The sequence below is a fragment of the Ananas comosus genome, linkage group 5 (assembly GCF_001540865.1).
Source record: "Ananas comosus cultivar F153 linkage group 5, ASM154086v1, whole genome shotgun sequence".
In the NCBI taxonomy this organism is placed as follows: Eukaryota; Viridiplantae; Streptophyta; class Magnoliopsida; order Poales; family Bromeliaceae; genus Ananas; species Ananas comosus.
In genome coordinates, this window is record NC_033625.1 from 2669872 (window position 1) to 2685817 (window position 15946).

The 15946-nt window shown below is 36.0% G+C and overlaps 3 protein-coding genes across 4 annotated transcripts; 1 reads left to right on the forward strand and 2 right to left on the reverse strand.

Moving 5' to 3' along the window:
* LOC109710934 (CTP synthase-like) lies at nt 1892-7721 on the forward strand. The gene is made up of 21 exons (XM_020233746.1): nt 1892-2265; nt 3131-3210; nt 3462-3548; nt 3644-3694; nt 3803-3920; nt 4012-4068; nt 4190-4254; nt 4358-4441; nt 4557-4607; nt 4727-4789; nt 4883-4929; nt 5059-5128; nt 5213-5275; nt 5538-5627; nt 5710-5748; nt 5860-6087; nt 6186-6271; nt 6358-6406; nt 6545-6625; nt 6721-6814; nt 7281-7721. The coding sequence occupies exons 1-21, from the start codon at nt 2121-2123 to the stop codon at nt 7475-7477; spliced, it is 1845 nt and encodes a 614-aa protein (XP_020089335.1). The 5' UTR covers nt 1892-2120; the 3' UTR covers nt 7478-7721.
* LOC109709928 (pentatricopeptide repeat-containing protein At3g46790, chloroplastic-like) lies at nt 8850-11626 on the reverse strand. Its single transcript, XM_020232309.1, has one exon. The coding sequence runs from the start codon at nt 11402-11404 to the stop codon at nt 9515-9517; it is 1890 nt and encodes a 629-aa protein (XP_020087898.1). The 5' UTR covers nt 11405-11626; the 3' UTR covers nt 8850-9514.
* On the reverse strand, nt 12026-15427 carry LOC109710993. 2 transcript variants are annotated; one of them, XM_020233848.1, is made up of 6 exons: nt 15034-15427; nt 14805-14936; nt 14297-14334; nt 13860-13926; nt 12668-12760; nt 12026-12550 (listed from the first exon to the last, which is right to left on the reverse strand). In XM_020233848.1, the coding sequence occupies exons 1-6, from the start codon at nt 15202-15204 to the stop codon at nt 12152-12154; spliced, it is 900 nt and encodes a 299-aa protein (XP_020089437.1). In that variant the 5' UTR covers nt 15205-15427; the 3' UTR covers nt 12026-12151. The 2 variants fall into 2 exon arrangements, with proteins under 2 accessions (XP_020089437.1, XP_020089439.1); XM_020233850.1 differs by lacking the exon at nt 12668-12760 and having other exon boundaries at nt 15034-15425.

Sequence of the window (15946 nt, forward strand, 5' to 3'; positions counted from 1 at the left end):
CGGGAACCAAACGTTGCGTTTGGGAACAAAGGGAGGAACAAGGGCTTATTCCCCCCCTTGTTCCCGAACCAAACACTACCTAAGGGTTCAGTTTCAAATTTACTCCATAAACAGTCACCTTCACTAACTTTCCATCCACATAATTTCTATATATAATTGTTCAATCCCTAAACTCAAAATTACAATAAAGAAGTGAAATTAATTTGTGCGCAAAATGGCCAAAACCTCTAAACCATCATAATTTTTTATATCTTCCATATCAAAACAAAAGAAGAGAAATAATAATCCCGATTATAAATCTATTCTGTTTGACCACACTATGGAAGAAAGGGATAATATCTTATTTTTAAATTCCAAATATGCATAGTAAGTGGGTAAAAAAGCTATGCTTTATTCTGCACAATCTTTGAAATCTGGAACTAGCTTTATTAATTCCTACAAATCTTCCAAATTTGAAACTAATTTGATAAAAATACCTCCCATTTGAATAGTATATTTCGAAAGTGCGCTCTATTATTATTATTATTATTATCATTATTTTGATAACTTTTTCACTACAATAAAATAAAAAACTACACATTAAGACTTTAATAAGTTTGGTACTATTATTATTTTTTAATGTTTTTAAAATACTTATTTTATATAATTCTTTCTTATGAATTTATTTTAAATACCAGAAATAATTCTCCGTCGCAATTAAATAAACTTAATTTAAAATACGTAAATGAGCAGAGCGTATCGTCCACCGCGTCCGCATGCGCCCCCCGTCAACTCCGCACAGTACAACTGTCGCACGTGATCGGCGCTCCTCACAATAACCCCTGCGGAGCGAAAACCCGTTACGACGTCCATTCCAAAATATGACGGCGTGAAAATAACAGGAAAATAAAAAAAAAAAAATTCTCTAAGACTTTTTCTTAAAATAACCCTTAAAAAAATTCTAGTTGTCAAAGTATCCTTCCAAAATTTATTTGTCCAATTAATTTTTTTTTTGCCATATTGAAAAATAATAAGAAAGACAATGAATTGTTCACCTTCTTTGAAAAGCGGTGATGGAAAGATTATTAGAATTTTTTTATATTATTAAGATTAAATTTAGTTAGAATTTTTACGTGATTGGCAATCAATATTATGTAACTAATTAGTTCTACCATGTTGATGAATATGACTTTTATTTAAATTCAAAATTAAAATTAGAATTTTTACGTGATTGTTAAAATTCTATATATAAAATAGAAAAAATATTAAATTTTTATCTTTATTTTTAATATGATAAATAATTTATTTTTAAAAAAAATTATTAAATATTATAAATATAAATAATTCACCGTATTTCTAATTATATATATTATTCTTCTGCCTTTGTGTTGCATGAGTTGATGAAATATGATTACTTTATAAAATAATTTTTTTTTTTTTATATTTCGCTCCCTCAAAACTTTTTAGTTTACAAATAGCACTAGCAAATTTATATTTACATAAATACTTTCCTCCTTACCACGTGAGCGTTATTATGGCGTTTTTAAGTTGAACACGGTAATTAAATCACCATATTTCTTTTTATATTTTTTATCACCTCTAATTTAAAAAAGAGGGAAAAAAATATGAATACAAACACGGTCAATATGTTCAACTTAAAAATGCCAATGTGGCGCTTGTGTGATAAGGAAGGGATCATATATAAATATAATTTGTTAGGGCTATTTATAAAAAAAATTTTTAGAGGACCTAAATGTAAAAAAAGCTTCAAATAAATTCTGATAGAATTATCTAGTAAACAACAAATTTTTAAGGGTTTATTTGAAAAAATTTCCAAACCTCTTCCCCTTCCGACTCAGCGAGAGAGAGAAACAGAGAGGCCGCTTCTCCCGCTTCGCAGTATTTAATGGCCCCCTCGCCCTCTCCATCCTCTTCGTGCATTATCCCCACCTCCCACTCCTCCATAACCCACCAAAAAATCCCATTAAATCCAGTAAAAATATATAAAAAACGTCAAATTAAAGAGGTTTCTGCTGGTAATCCTCGCTTCATTCTCCATTTTGAGCCGATTCTCTCCACCGTCATCGTGGTGGTGCGCTCAAAGATCGGTTTTTTAGGGTTATTTGGGTTGTTTTTTTGATATGGGTGAAGGGGGGAGAGGGAAGGAGATGAAGTACGTGTTGGTGACTGGGGGAGTGGTGAGTGGGTTGGGGAAGGGGGTCACGGCGAGTAGCATTGGGGTCGTGCTTAAAGCGTGTGGGCTCCGTGTGACCTCCATTAAGATTGGTAAGGGGTTGGATTCGTCTTTTTTTCTTTTTGAGTTTTTCTTCTTTTTTTTTTTTTCCCCTTTTTGGTTTTAATGATGCGATGTTGTAGGGTCGTTGTGGTTTCTAGTTGAATGAGGTGAATGAATGGATATTCATTTGTTTTTCTTGCGGGGTTTTTTTGGGGATTTAGTGGGTGTAACGAGTGCGATGTATTGTTTTATGTTGGAGAATCTTCGCAGAAATGATATATGATTTTAAGTAATTTTGCTTTTTAGAAGGCATTTTCAATGGTGATATATATTTATTTTAAAATTTTCAATTCGATCTAATTGTTGGGATTCATTGAATTTGAGAGGGATTGTAATTTAGATATTTTTATCTAATATACTTATTGGTGTTCATGTAATTTGAGATAATTTTTCTTTTTCTTATTTGGTTATTAGATAGATTTTTTGGGTGAAAATAGTTTAAACTTCAGATTATGTAATGAAGTTGTGGCTTGCAAACAAGAAAAAAAAAAAGATTTTGTAATGAAGTAGATGCTCCTCCTAGTTAAATATATTACAGGAATAATAAATAGCAATTACAGAGAATGCTAATAATTTTAGCTCGAATTATTGAATTGCATCTGATATTTCATACGATCAAACATTTTGATATGAATTCATTTTTGACTGTTCCACAAATTCTGTTGCCTTTTTTTTTGCAAAGTTTTCTCATTCTCAGTTTTGAACTTTAGTCCTTGGCACATTTTGAAACAAATTGATGGGGTCCGCTTTTGTTGACTGTTAAATAAACACAATTTTGCTTAAATACTAGACTTTATATTACCTTTTTACTGCTCAAAATGTTTAATGCTTAATGAGTATGATGGGTGTTTGCAGATCCATACCTGAACACTGATGCAGGAACAATGTCCCCATTTGAGCATGGGGAGGTCTTTGTTTTAGATGACGGTGGTGAGGTAAGGAATTCCCTTCGATTGCGTGCGCTTTTTTTTTTGTCAAAAAAATTTGTATGTGTATCAGTTCTATTCTCTGTTGTTTTACCATACAATCCAGTTTTTTAAGCTGCAGTTTTTCGTTTTAGCATGTTAGTTTCAGTTAAGTTGTCTGTTTAAATTCTTATTCAACTGAATTTTTTTTACCGACAACCAAAAATTTTCTAGATTAGCACATGTCATGAGTTGTTGCCTCACAAATTTCTGTGTTCTAGGTGGACTTGGATCTTGGAAACTATGAGAGATTCTTAGATATCAAACTAACTTGCGACAACAACATCACAACTGGGAAAATATATCAGGTAACGAATTTAGAGGTCAAATATTGGTTTGTGGGAGAGTATCCCTTTTTGTTCCATTATCTTGAGGTCTTTACTACTTTTCCGCTTGTTGTCAGTCTGTCATAAACAAGGAGAGAAAAGGAGATTACCTTGGGAAAACAGTTCAGGTTTGTGCAACTGTGCAGCATAATTTTCTCTTTCATGATATTGTCTAAGAGCATAGATTTAGAAGTTCAATCAGTACTTATCTTTTCAGTTCACCTTATCTTTTGAAGGTCGTGCCTCACATTACTGACGCCATACAAGAGTGGATCGAGCGCGTGGCGATGGTACCAGTAGATGGCAAAGAAGGACCGGCTGATGTCTGTGTTATTGAGTTGGGTGGAACGATAGGTAGAAAGAACTAATAGAAATCTTGTTAAGGGCAGAATCTGCCCTTTCATGGTTATGTAACGTGCTGAAAGAAAATGACCTTTTGATACAGGGGACATAGAATCAAGGCCTTTTATTGAAGCTTTAAGCCAATTTTCTTATAGAGTAGGTAAGTTGGTTGTGTCTTGGATGCTTAAAGATGACTATCTCCGTACTTGTTTCATTATTACATGTTAATTTTAAAACTACATACTAATATGATTTTATTGCCATAATAAACTTTTGTTCAGGACCTCAAAACTTTTGCCTGGTTCACGTCAGTCTTGTGCCTGTGCTGAGTGTTGTTGGTGAACAGGTATGCTGTGAAGTTTATAATGTCATATGCTCTTTTTTGTCCCTTGACTCGCTCTTGAGAGTGCAGTTTTAAAGTTATTAACTTACAATATTATTACTTCTAGAAAACTAAGCCGACCCAGCATAGTGTTCAGAGATTAAGAGCACTTGGATTGACACCAAATATTCTAGCCTGTCGAAGTACTAAGGTATCCAAAATGTCATTGTCATCATCATCATCGCTCTCTCCCTCTCTCTCTACAATTAATTTATCTTGATATTTTGTCATAGTTTTAACTTAGCTTTTTTAAAAACTATCTGCAGCCTCTGGGTGAAAATGTTAAAGAAAAGTTGTCACAATTTTGCCATGTTCAGGTATTGTGATATGTGTCTATGCTACTTCAGTCTTTCTGTTCTTTTTTATTTTGCTAAGGACACAAATAAATACATTCCTATTACTATTTCCTTTAAAAAAAAAAAGTCTCACTTTGCAGGTAGAAAATATCATAAGCTTGTATGATGTTTCGAACATTTGGCGCATCCCTTTACTTTTAAAGGTAGGTTATTATTTAAAATTAGGAATTTCAAACTTGCTTCGTGCAATTTTTAAATCAAGTTTTTAAGCTTGTTTATCTTTATCTTTTTCTCAGGACCAGAATGTGCATGTAGCTGTTTTAAGAATTCTGAGGCCTTGGGGGTCTGTTTACTGACTCATATTTTATGCCAGTGAACTGTAGAAATGTTCATTTAGAAAATTTTATCAGTAAATCTAGTCCTGTAGGAACTCTAGTTGTTATCTTTCATCACCAATTATTCTTCATAACAGTGCTTCTTGGGAGCCCAAGTTGGAGAAATGGATCAAGATGGCTAATAATTGTGACTCATTAGATGATCCTGTAAGTTCCCAAATTGCAAGTTGTTTTTCACAATCTCTTGATTGTTACTTATACAGTGCTTGACCTTTTTCTTTATTTTATCAGGTCAGAATTGCAATGGTTGGAAAATACACTGGTCTTTCTGATTCTTATCTCTCTGTTTTAAAGGTTTGTTTGTTTCTTTTGTTTTTCAACTAAGGTTTCAATCAGCATTTAATTTCTATGGTTAAAATAAATATCTTTTAAACAAGAGTTTCTCTTGTTTCTTAAGCAACTCCGATTGTTTAGAATTTTAATTTTAATTAAGATATAGTGCACAAGTTATTCTGAGCACATTATTATTTAGTTACAAAGGATTAGATTCTTATTACCTTATTTACTCATAAGGCCTGCTAATCCTCTAATCCGTTTGTTTCAACATCTCCCACAGGCTCTTTTGCATGCTTCTATTGCTTTGCGAAGGAAACTTGTAGTTGAGTGGGTTCCTGCATCTGATCTCGAAGAGCAAACTGCAAAAGAGGTTTCTTGCTTATTTAGATCCTCATTCTCTATTTTTCTTATTCTTCTTTTGCCTAGCTAATTCCCCACTTCTCTTTTTGTAGACACCTAATCTATATGAAAAAGCATGGAATTTGCTGATGGTAATCAAACACACTATGCACTGGATTCTTTATTTTATCTCATATAGTATATGTAATTTGTAAGGTATATAGGTTTCTTTTTCTATAGTTCTGAACAATGTTTAATCTCAGGGTTCAGATGGTGTGCTAGTTCCTGGGGGCTTTGGGGACCGGGGGGTACAAGGGAAAATTCTCGCTGCAAAATATGCCAGAGAAAATAATGTTCCTTTTCTTGGCATTTGCCTCGGCATGCAAATTGCCGTAATTGAGTTTGCTCGCTCTGTTCTTAATTTGAAGGATGCAAACAGCACAGAGTTTGATCCCGAAACGAAAAACCCGTGCATCATTTTTATGCCAGAGGTTAACATATAAACTATGTTTAGAAATTTGTTCAAATTACTATGTTGAACTAATCTATGTTGATCTGTTTGTTTATGTTATGTGGCTGATGCTTACAGGGCTCAAAAACACATATGGGGGGGACAATGCGACTTGGATCAAGGCGAACAGTATTCCATTCTTTGGACTCCAAATCAGCCAAGTTGTAAGGACTAAGATATCGCTTCATCTACCTGGTTGTTCAGTCATTTTTCATTTTTCTTAGTTCATAATGAAAATTTCCGTTGTTAGGTATGGGAATGTCAAATTTGTTGATGAGCGGCATCGCCATAGATATGAGGTCTGTTTGATGATAGATCGTTGCATAAAATTATGCATATTAATTGATAGCGTACTATGTAAATCTCCATCCCCTCATTCATGCTGAAAAATCAGATTTTCACGAAATCCTTCAAAAAAAAATTTTCATTTTATCTAGGTCAATCCTGATATGGCGGTAGAATTCGAACATGCTGGTCTTGAATTTGTCGGTAGAGATGAATCTGGAAAGCGTATGGAGGTACATAATGTTCTTTAGTTTATTCTTATGATTATTTTCCTTTTACTTTCTACGAGGTTTGTAAAAATTGTTCAATTGTATGATAATTTCTGCAGATACTTGAGCTGCCTTCTCATCCATATTACGTTGGCGTCCAGTTTCATCCAGAGTTCAAGTCGAGACCTGAAAGACCCTCTGCTCCATTTTTAGGTAACACTTCTGTATTACTGTTGCCCCCACTATATGATAAATGGCTAATTTTGCTATTCAGGCAGAGACAGATAAATTTGCAAAATATTGTGTCGACTGGAAGTTTTCCCTTAAACACATCATAGCTGCCTGACATACAAAAGTTATGGAGGGAGGAATGCACTAGAGTCTTCCGAACTATTGCACTTCTAGAGATGGCTACTTAAACTTAGAAGGTTAACATTAACTACCCAAACAATCCACTCATTTAATCAGCCATCTGTCCCCTAGTTCCATTAATTTCTGCATCAACCCTTAACCGTGTACGATAGTCACTCGATTTATTTTATTTTTCCAAAGTTAAATTGTTTCCTCGAGATGTATTCTTTCTCAAACTGTTCTCTTTTCCTACCCTAACTCCATATGCTGAGAGGCATCCTAATTTTATTTATTTTTCTTTCTTTAATTTATCTGTGATGTCTAATAGGTTTGATAGCTGCTTCATGTGGGCAATTGGATGCTCTGCTCCAAGCTTCAAGCCAACGTCACCATTTAATTCCCAAAAGAGTTCAGAGCAATGTTATCTCGAACGGAAATATATACCAAAATGGAGCTCCAAATAAGACGGTTAAAAACATAATGGGAGGGGTCGTATTTTCGAATGGTAACGGTGTGCATGTCTAAGAAAACATCTGGGTTTGTTTTAGTTTTGGTTTCGTTCTCTGTGTTTTCTTTCAAGTCATGCTTTAGTGCCAGTTCACTTCTTGGTTTTAGTTTTGTATAGCCTAAGCTGATAACTATGAGAAGCATCTTCTAGCTTTGATGTATCTGTTGTAAGAAATACGGCTAGTTCCGAGGTTTTTACGGGGAACGGCTTCTTATTTTTGCGTTGTAAGAACTTGTGATATAATGAACTTTTTGAAAGTAATGATAGTGTTCTTCTTTGTTGTTGGATGAATTGTTGGGTGGAGGAGCTCATTGTTTCTCAGTTACCAACTTTGCTCAGTAGAATTCATTGAAGACTCCTTTCAGCACTTCAATTTATTTCGTGATGTGTAATTTTCATGCACAGTTGGTTGAGGAATCGGATTCAAAATAGCAATTTATACAATCACTTAGGGTGTGTTTGGTTCTAAGTAAACTTAGCTGAAAAAAAAAAAAAAAGTTTCGAGCCTGAAATTAGTTTTTCTAACGTTGGGATTAACGTAAAATAATTTACCACGAAATTTTTTTTTATTATGTTTCTTATTTTCGGCCTCGGCTATGCAGAAAACGAAAATTGTGGAAAAAACACGCGGCTCACGGCGCGTTCAAAGTAACACGGTCCACAAGCTCTCACACAGAGCTCGTGGACCGCGTGAGTGGTCCACGCTGGACCACTCTCTCTCTCTCTCTCTCTCTTGTGTGTGAGTGTGTGTATATATATGGTATATAAGAGTGGATAAAAAATTATTTTATATTATTTTATATTTTTATTATATATTATATGCATACTATTTACATATATTATATTATATACTTATCAAGTTATCATATATTCATATTATATAATTTTGATATATTTTAATTCATAAATATAAGTCATAATAATGATATAAGCTTAATAATTATTATAAATAAATAATATAAATAGAATATATAATAAAATAATAAATTTTATTTACTTTTTTTCCTTTCAACTAAATAAGTGTGGTTGAAAACTAATTTTCTTTTCCTACAAATCAAATATTAAAAACCGTAAAAAGCAATGTCCACGAAAAATTTTTTTCCACCGAATTTTTTTTTCTCAATTTTACATAGAACCAAACAGCTCCATATCCAAGTTTTGTAGGATTTACTAATATTTTTTAAATTTTTATTTTTTAAAAAAAAGATAAAAACTAGTAGAAAGAATTAGTAGAGTTAGAGATTACAATCTAAAGTGGATTGTAGAGCTAGCATTTCTACTTTGATTCTCTTATCTTTAAAACCACATCCTTTCCAGATAAGGTCGAGATATTAAAGAAAATGCAATGTTATCTCTTTTATCTGATCAAATGTAGTCAACCAAAAGGAAGATACGAAGGAGAAAATACAACATTTCTCATTGCTAAAGATAGAACCATTTATAGGGTTTGAGTGAACAAAAAATGTAAGATAGAAAGAAAAACCCCAATGTTGAGAAGCTCAAAGTTGTCTGAGTAAACCGATTTGCGCACACACTAGCATTCCCCTTCATTTCTTCTACCGCCGCGGAAGGCAAATATCGCCACCGAAATGATTTCATATGATCAGGATCCACCGATGTTTCATTTTTTGCGTCTACCTCTCGAGACTCAACGATCGCCTTATATCGCTTTACACGAGTCCTCTGAAAATAAACACTAATTTGTTAGTGCCAGGGTGATCTTAGAAGTTGCCATCTTGAAGTGCATACAGAATCTGCTTAAAACTTCCAGTTCTATGACTGTTCTTGTCGTCTCAACAGCGACTTGTCACCAGCAACTTCTGTTTCAGTAGACTCAGGAGTTTCACTGCCCAATGAGTTCTCTCATGTTTATAATAGAGAGGAACAATCTTTGTTTATCTACTTAACTCAAAAGAATAGATCAATTCTCTAGCTGCATCACCGTACACAGTTAATAATTTCTACGGCCCCGATGAACTTTCAATGCCTTCTCAAACTCTTCTCCCTATATTACAAGTCTCAATGATTTCGAACGAACTTCCCTTTGTATCAAATTACCAGTAATCTCGACACGAGCACTCCCCATCTTTGAAATGATGGTAACGGTTAACATCTCTTATGATAATCTCCCTCTGCACAATCCGCGATATGTACTTGATGGCAACATGACAATCCTCGCAAACCCTAAGATTCTTCGTCACGATAAGCCTTGTTCCAGGTGGCGTACTAATGAGCCCAAATGCAATAGCAAGCCTCTCACTATGGCTTCGAACCATGTTCCGCTTCTCATCATCTCCCACATCATGAAAGACTGGCTCGGTATCAGGCACATAACCGGCTTCTTGCATAAGCCCCTCCAATCTCTCTAACTCTTCGTATATTTCCTCTGATCTAGGATGGGATAAATCTCCGACAAGAAATGCATGGATTTTGCTCTTGATTTCGATCCAACTACAAGCAATGCTCTTCTTCAAGCCTCTATCAGTCATCCTCTTCCTCACCTTTGCAGCTTCCTCCCATTTTCCAGCTTGGGCATAAATATTGGATAAAAGCACATAATTTCCCGCGTCATTTGGTTCCAATTCTATCAATTTTTGCAAGGCTAACTCTCCCAGCTCCACGTTTCTATGAATCTTGCAACCATTTAGTAGTGCACCCCAAACTCCCGAATCAGGCTTCATCAACATTTCTTGGATAAGTTTATAAGCTTCATCTAATTCACCAGAATGACCAAGAAGATCGATTAAGCAAGTGTAGTGTTGAACAGTCGGTTTGATCGAGTAATTGCTCACCATCAAATAAAAGAATCGTTTCCCTTCTTCCATCAATCCTCCGTGATTGCAAGCCGATAACACGCCAACAAAAGTTATATGGTCAGGCAGGATTTGACCCTCCGCTCTCATAGTATGAAACAAAGTGAGCGCTTCATCTGCGTGGCCGTGCATTCCATAACCACAAATCATAGCATTCCAAGAAATAAGGCTCCTATCTTTAAGCTGCTCAAAGAGAACACGAGCAACCCGAAGAGAGCCACTCTTGGCGTACATATCAACAAGGGCGATTTTCAGCTTGTCGTGTGATTCAAATCCTCGTCTCCAACCAAACCCATGGAGCTCCCTCCCTCGAGGCAGAGCAGCCGCATCGGCGGCCGATATCACACTGACAAGCGTTGCAATCGTGGGCCCGAACCCACTTACAACCATTTCACGGCAAAGACAAAGCGCTTCCCCCGGAAGCCCATTTTGCGCATACGCCGCGATCATGGAATTCCAGAGCACGGCATCTCTGACCGGAATCCTATCAAACACGTCACGGGCATCGTCGATGCACCCGCACTTCGCATACATATCGATGAGTCCCGCACCCACGAACACATCCGACTCCCACCGCAACTTTATCGCCAGTTCATGGACTTCCCTCCCAGTTTCAAGAGCAGAAAGCGCAGAGCACGCCTTGAGTACAAACGGAAGCGTGAAATTATCGGGCTCAAGCCCATAATCTATCATTTGATAAAATAGCGAAACAGCGACTTCATAAGGCCCGTTCCACGCGTAAGCACGGATAAGAACGTTCCAAAGGAAAATGTTCCTTTTGGGAATTCTATCAAACAGGTAGCGCGCATAGTCCAAAGAGTTACAAACAGAGTATAAATTGACGAGCTTGGTGGCCAATATGGTGTCAAAACCGAGTCCGCATAGGAGTAAGCGTGCATGGAGCTGCTTCCCGCGATCGAGCGCCTTGTGGGCGACGAGGGATTGGAGGAGAGAGGAGCAGGCGGGGTAATCGAAGAGGTTGTGATTCGAAGCGGGGGAATGGGAGAGGAGGTGAGGATTAGGGTTTGTAGGTGGGGAAGGGATTGAGGTGGAGAAGGTGTGGAGGAGAGAGTGGAGAGAGGAGGGAGAGGGAGGTGTTCTTCTTCGTACCAGTTTTGAGGAGGGAAACATAGCGTTTGAAGGAGGGGAGAGAGGTGGTGAGGATCAGTGGGATTCATTTTTGAATGGTTTAATTGCATGTATAACCCTGCAAAGTTGGGTTATTGTAATTGTACCCCTCCAAATTTGACATCGTCACATGTATTTCTGTAAAGGTGAAAATTTTTGCAAATATTTTTTTGGTGTAGGGAAAAGAAATAACCATAAATCTCTCTATTTTATAATAGTAACTTTTTTTGCCCTTACAGGATTAGGGTTGGCGCACAATTGAGGGTGTTTCGGTTTGAGCTCTATTTATTTTCGTCTTCTAATCGCTTGATCTGCCCTAATTTTTTCTTTTAAGATCCCAATTTCGAATTGAATGGGAGCAATGAAGTGGATAAATATGATACTGACTAGCTCAGAAATCTATTTGCAAGTTTGTAAAATTTGCATGTATATGATACTTAAAAAAAGTTGTGGGATAAATATGCAACATTCTCACTTTTTAGGAATATACTTTAAATTGTTCCTTGAATTTGATAGATTTCCTTTTTCTTTATTCAATATTTTGAATTTGATAGGTATCTTAGATATTTCATGATTCAGGTTGATTATGTGTCTGAGTCTGAGCATAGGAATTTGATACACATGTAAGCGACAAGAGCTGGAAGAGAGAATATGCTTATTATCACAAAATTGAATTCTATTAATACAAAGTATCAATCATGAGACTGAGAAATAGTAACAGTTACTGTTACAATGTAACATCAATGACTGTTACAATGTAACATCAATGAGTAAACTTACAACAAAACCTAGCAGGGCACCAACAAGAACTTGAAGTTTTGTATGGCCGACCGATTCGTTCAATGGTTTGCTACTCCCATACGCCTTTTCCAGTGGTTCGGTAACATCATCTTTTAAGCTTTGAGCTTCACTTAACTTGTTCGACGTTACTCGCGAGCTATGATATGCATAGGACTCGCCATTGGATTGAAATGTACTAGCCTTCTTAGGAACAGAGATGAGGGGAGCAGCTTCCTCAGAATTGATAGAGGAAATTCCGGATTTAGAATTGATATAATCATCTTTGTCCCAATTGAGAGTTGATTTCTCTTGGAGACTCAATATCTTGTTAAGAATCTTTGCTTGCTCACCCACTTCTTTTCTGACACCCTGAGGTTGATGCCACAAAGTATAAGATCAAACATCAAAGGCAAAAGAAATAAGATCCACTGATAAGAGTGCCAGATGAATGTAAGATACGGATACAACGTGTTTTAAGTTACGTAACTTATGGAAGAATCCTCTTTTCTCTTTTTTTTTGTTTCTGATCATTGGCCAATGGTGTATGTAGGACAAGGACGATTTAAACTGGAGAAAACTCTGAAATTGAAACAAAACATTTCAGTTTCAGCAGATACGAAGCCAAATCTAGGCTATCCAACAGCATGACTGTATGAGACATCTTAGTTTCAATGATAACCATTCTAAAAAGGAGTTTTTTCCGATGCGCCAACCATGGTTGAAAACTCGAAATTAGGCACGATATTATTCATACCCAAAAAACCTTCAAAAAACCCTTTTGAGTCTACTTGGTTGCACTTTACCACCCTCAATTTTAAGTTCAGAACATTGCCCATTTGTATTTGCTGTTTCAGGTTTTCTTAAGCTAAAACACCATAAAAAATGAGAAAAGTGACAACCGTATTTAAAATCACCTAAGGTTGGTTCAAAGTTATAGCACTTTGTTACTCTTTCTAACAGCAGGTTTAGTTGGAAAACAAAACAACAACAAGAGAATTGGCAGATCAAAAGGAACTATTTAAGCAGTGTACGACTAGTGATATACAAAATGAAAAATTAGCCTGGAAGAAAATAGAGTCCTGCATTGTGATCCACAGAAAACTAATCCACATAAAGAGAAACAAAGAAAGATCAATGTGTGAATGGCAATGAAGGAAAAACCTCCTAATATATGATGAGTCAAAGCAACTGCATCTACATAGCAAATTCTAATGGCAAATATAGCTCATATGCTATCAAGTAAATGATATAAAACAAGTGCTTCTTTCATTTGTAACCTCGATTGTTCAGTTACTTAGGTGGCATGAGTTTCTACTAGAGAGAGAAAGTTTGTCTTATAGAAGGGTAAATGAGTTAAGAGGGCGACAAATGATAAAAGAATTGCAGATGCTAAAAACAAATGAGAGGTTCATGGAGACAGCATAAATAGCATTAGATAAAAGAACTGCGGCATTAGTAGCTATAATTTAATGCAAACAACTAAAACCCTCAAAATCAGTTATAGAAAACAAATTAACAGCTTGACAGATGAAATCTATCAATGGAATGTTTACCTCTAACATATGATGAAAATTACTCAAAATTACTGTCATTTTGAGATGAAGAACTTAATCTTTCAATAAATTTGTCAGCTAAGTTCAACTAAAATAATACATCATAATAGCTTCAAATTCAATACCTGAGCATCGTACATTACGATTGCAGCAAATACAACCGACATGCCAAAAATGGAATCTGCAAATCCCCTGTATTCTAAAGTTAGTCAAGATTATAGAAAGGAATATATAAATTAAGCAAGATTTACGGAGAAATAAGATCAGAAAATTCTCTACAAATCAGAATCCAAATTCCAAATACATGTTTTTTTTTTTTTTTGAGAGAGATCCAAATACATGTTTTTAGCGGGCAATTATATGATAGCGTCTGCAGCATAATTCATCTAGACAAAACTATCTAATATATGTCCAATAAGTTAGGAAACTGTCTTAATTGTCTTTTGCATAGGACCACAATTTTCTAGCATAGTACTAGTAGTATACTACCACCGATAAAAACCTTCTAGTATAACAAACAATACTAGACAAGACTGCGGGAGCAAAGTGCTTCAAAGCTTACCTTTCTAGGCCAAGCGATGTCGCGGCAGCGATGACACCCTGAATGTTGGAGAACAATTTGAAAGCATCATTTAATTACAAAATAGACAGGCTTAGCTACACAAATCAAAGAAACCCAAAATGAAAGTTCTCGTTTAGTATCCTTGTCTTTCCTTTCTTTGTTGTTTTAAACACAAATTCTATGCGATGGAGTCTACTACGAGATGCTGGATTGCTCGCAATCTATACATTTAAAGGGTTTGTTTGGAAGCAGAAAAACAAAGGGCTTATTATTAACTTTTTCGCTTTTTCTCACATTTGATTGGGGCGAATCACAAGCTAACCAACAATGACAAAAATAGAGAAGTGCATCTCCGGAGCACATCCAATCACATTAAATTAATGCCCAATGTAACAGGAAGAACAGAATTGATACCAAACAAGGCCTAAAAATTTGTTTTTTAAATAGTCGAATTGTTCTAAATTATACAAAAAGAGAACACAAAAGCAGAATCAAGAGCTCCTCTTACGGCTGAATGCGTCGAAGGCATTCCCCCAGACCGAATCGCCGCTTTCAAATCAATTCCATCTCCATTAATAGCCCTAGTAAGAGGCTTAGATAGTTGCCCCACAGCAGCAGCGATAGTAGCCGCTACCAAAACCTAAACACAACCCCAAAATTAACTATAAAAAACCCATTTTTCTCACCATTGTCGCTGAAATAAGAAGACCAAAGTGATGGGTTTCGGTGATTCTCACCTTATTATGGGTCACCACCAAAATCTCCTCAAATCCGAGCCTCAGTGAGGTGACACGAAAAGTGGGTCTTTTAAGAGGGTAAAGAAGCCTCGGCTTCTTATTAGAAGGAGAGAAAGAGGAAGGGAGAAGACGAAGAAAAGCTGCGGAAGAAGAATAAGAAGAAGTGGACATGGAGTTCCTCTACACTTAAAATCTACAAAAAAAAAAATTTTAAAAAAAAAAGCTTCGTTTTTTTCACCCAAAAAAAAAAAAAGTATTGTGTTCTATCAAATTGGGTGGGAGAATCGCTTGGTAGTAAATCTCATCAATTATGGTTGGGTTTGAGGAGTATGAGGGGGCTGCTTCTCTTATGGTTGTTGAGTGTTGACAACTCTTGCATTTTGTGGAGATGATAATAATAATGGAAAATAAATAAAAATATTACTTTCGCCTTTTATAGAATGATTCGGGGAAACCGTGATATGTCACGGTTACGTTGAGCACAACCTAGTTGGGCTCTGAATGGTTTAAGTAACACTTCAATGGGAACCTCTTATTAATCCAATCAAATTGGGCAGTGGTCGGATTGGGTCCAAAATAGACCCATTAATCAGATTGGGTTCAGGTTTTGACCGAACCCAAAATGCAATTAGGAACGGTTTAGCACTGGATCTATTGTGCGGGGCCCATGCGACGCTTTCGTACATTATTATTATATAATAAAACCGTTGCACCATAAAATGGCACGTGATACGCTATCTATCTATGTTGGGTCGAACTCGGGTCCCTACCTTCTACGTTCGAATTCCGACTCTTATAGTAAACTCGGAAGAGCAGTGTACAAAAGTATTTACGAGATACGCATGAACTCAACTATTGCATTCTCCATGCTCTAAGAAGAAGACAAAGGAGAAAGAAGAGGAAGAAGAGAAAT

Coding starts and splice junctions, on each gene's coding strand:
- LOC109710934 (XM_020233746.1), top strand. CDS start 2,121: ATGGGTGAAGGGGGGAGAGGGAAGGAGATGAAGTACGTGTTGGTGACT. Junction 5,276..5,537: donor CTTATCTCTCTGTTTTAAAG/GTTTGTTTGTTT, acceptor CATCTCCCACAG/GCTCTTTTGCATGCTTCTAT. Junction 5,628..5,709: donor AAGAGCAAACTGCAAAAGAG/GTTTCTTGCTTA, acceptor CTCTTTTTGTAG/ACACCTAATCTATATGAAAA.
- LOC109709928 (XM_020232309.1), bottom strand. CDS start 11,404: ATGTTTCCCTCCTCAAAACTGGTACGAAGAAGAACACCTCCCTCTCCC.
- LOC109710993 (XM_020233848.1), bottom strand. CDS start 15,204: ATGTCCACTTCTTCTTATTCTTCTTCCGCAGCTTTTCTTCGTCTTCTC. Junction 13,927..14,296: donor ACATCGCTTGGCCTAGAAAG/GTAAGCTTTGAA, acceptor TTTAGAATACAG/GGGATTTGCAGATTCCATTT. Junction 12,761..13,859: donor TCGTAATGTACGATGCTCAG/GTATTGAATTTG, acceptor TTTCAATTTCAG/AGTTTTCTCCAGTTTAAATC.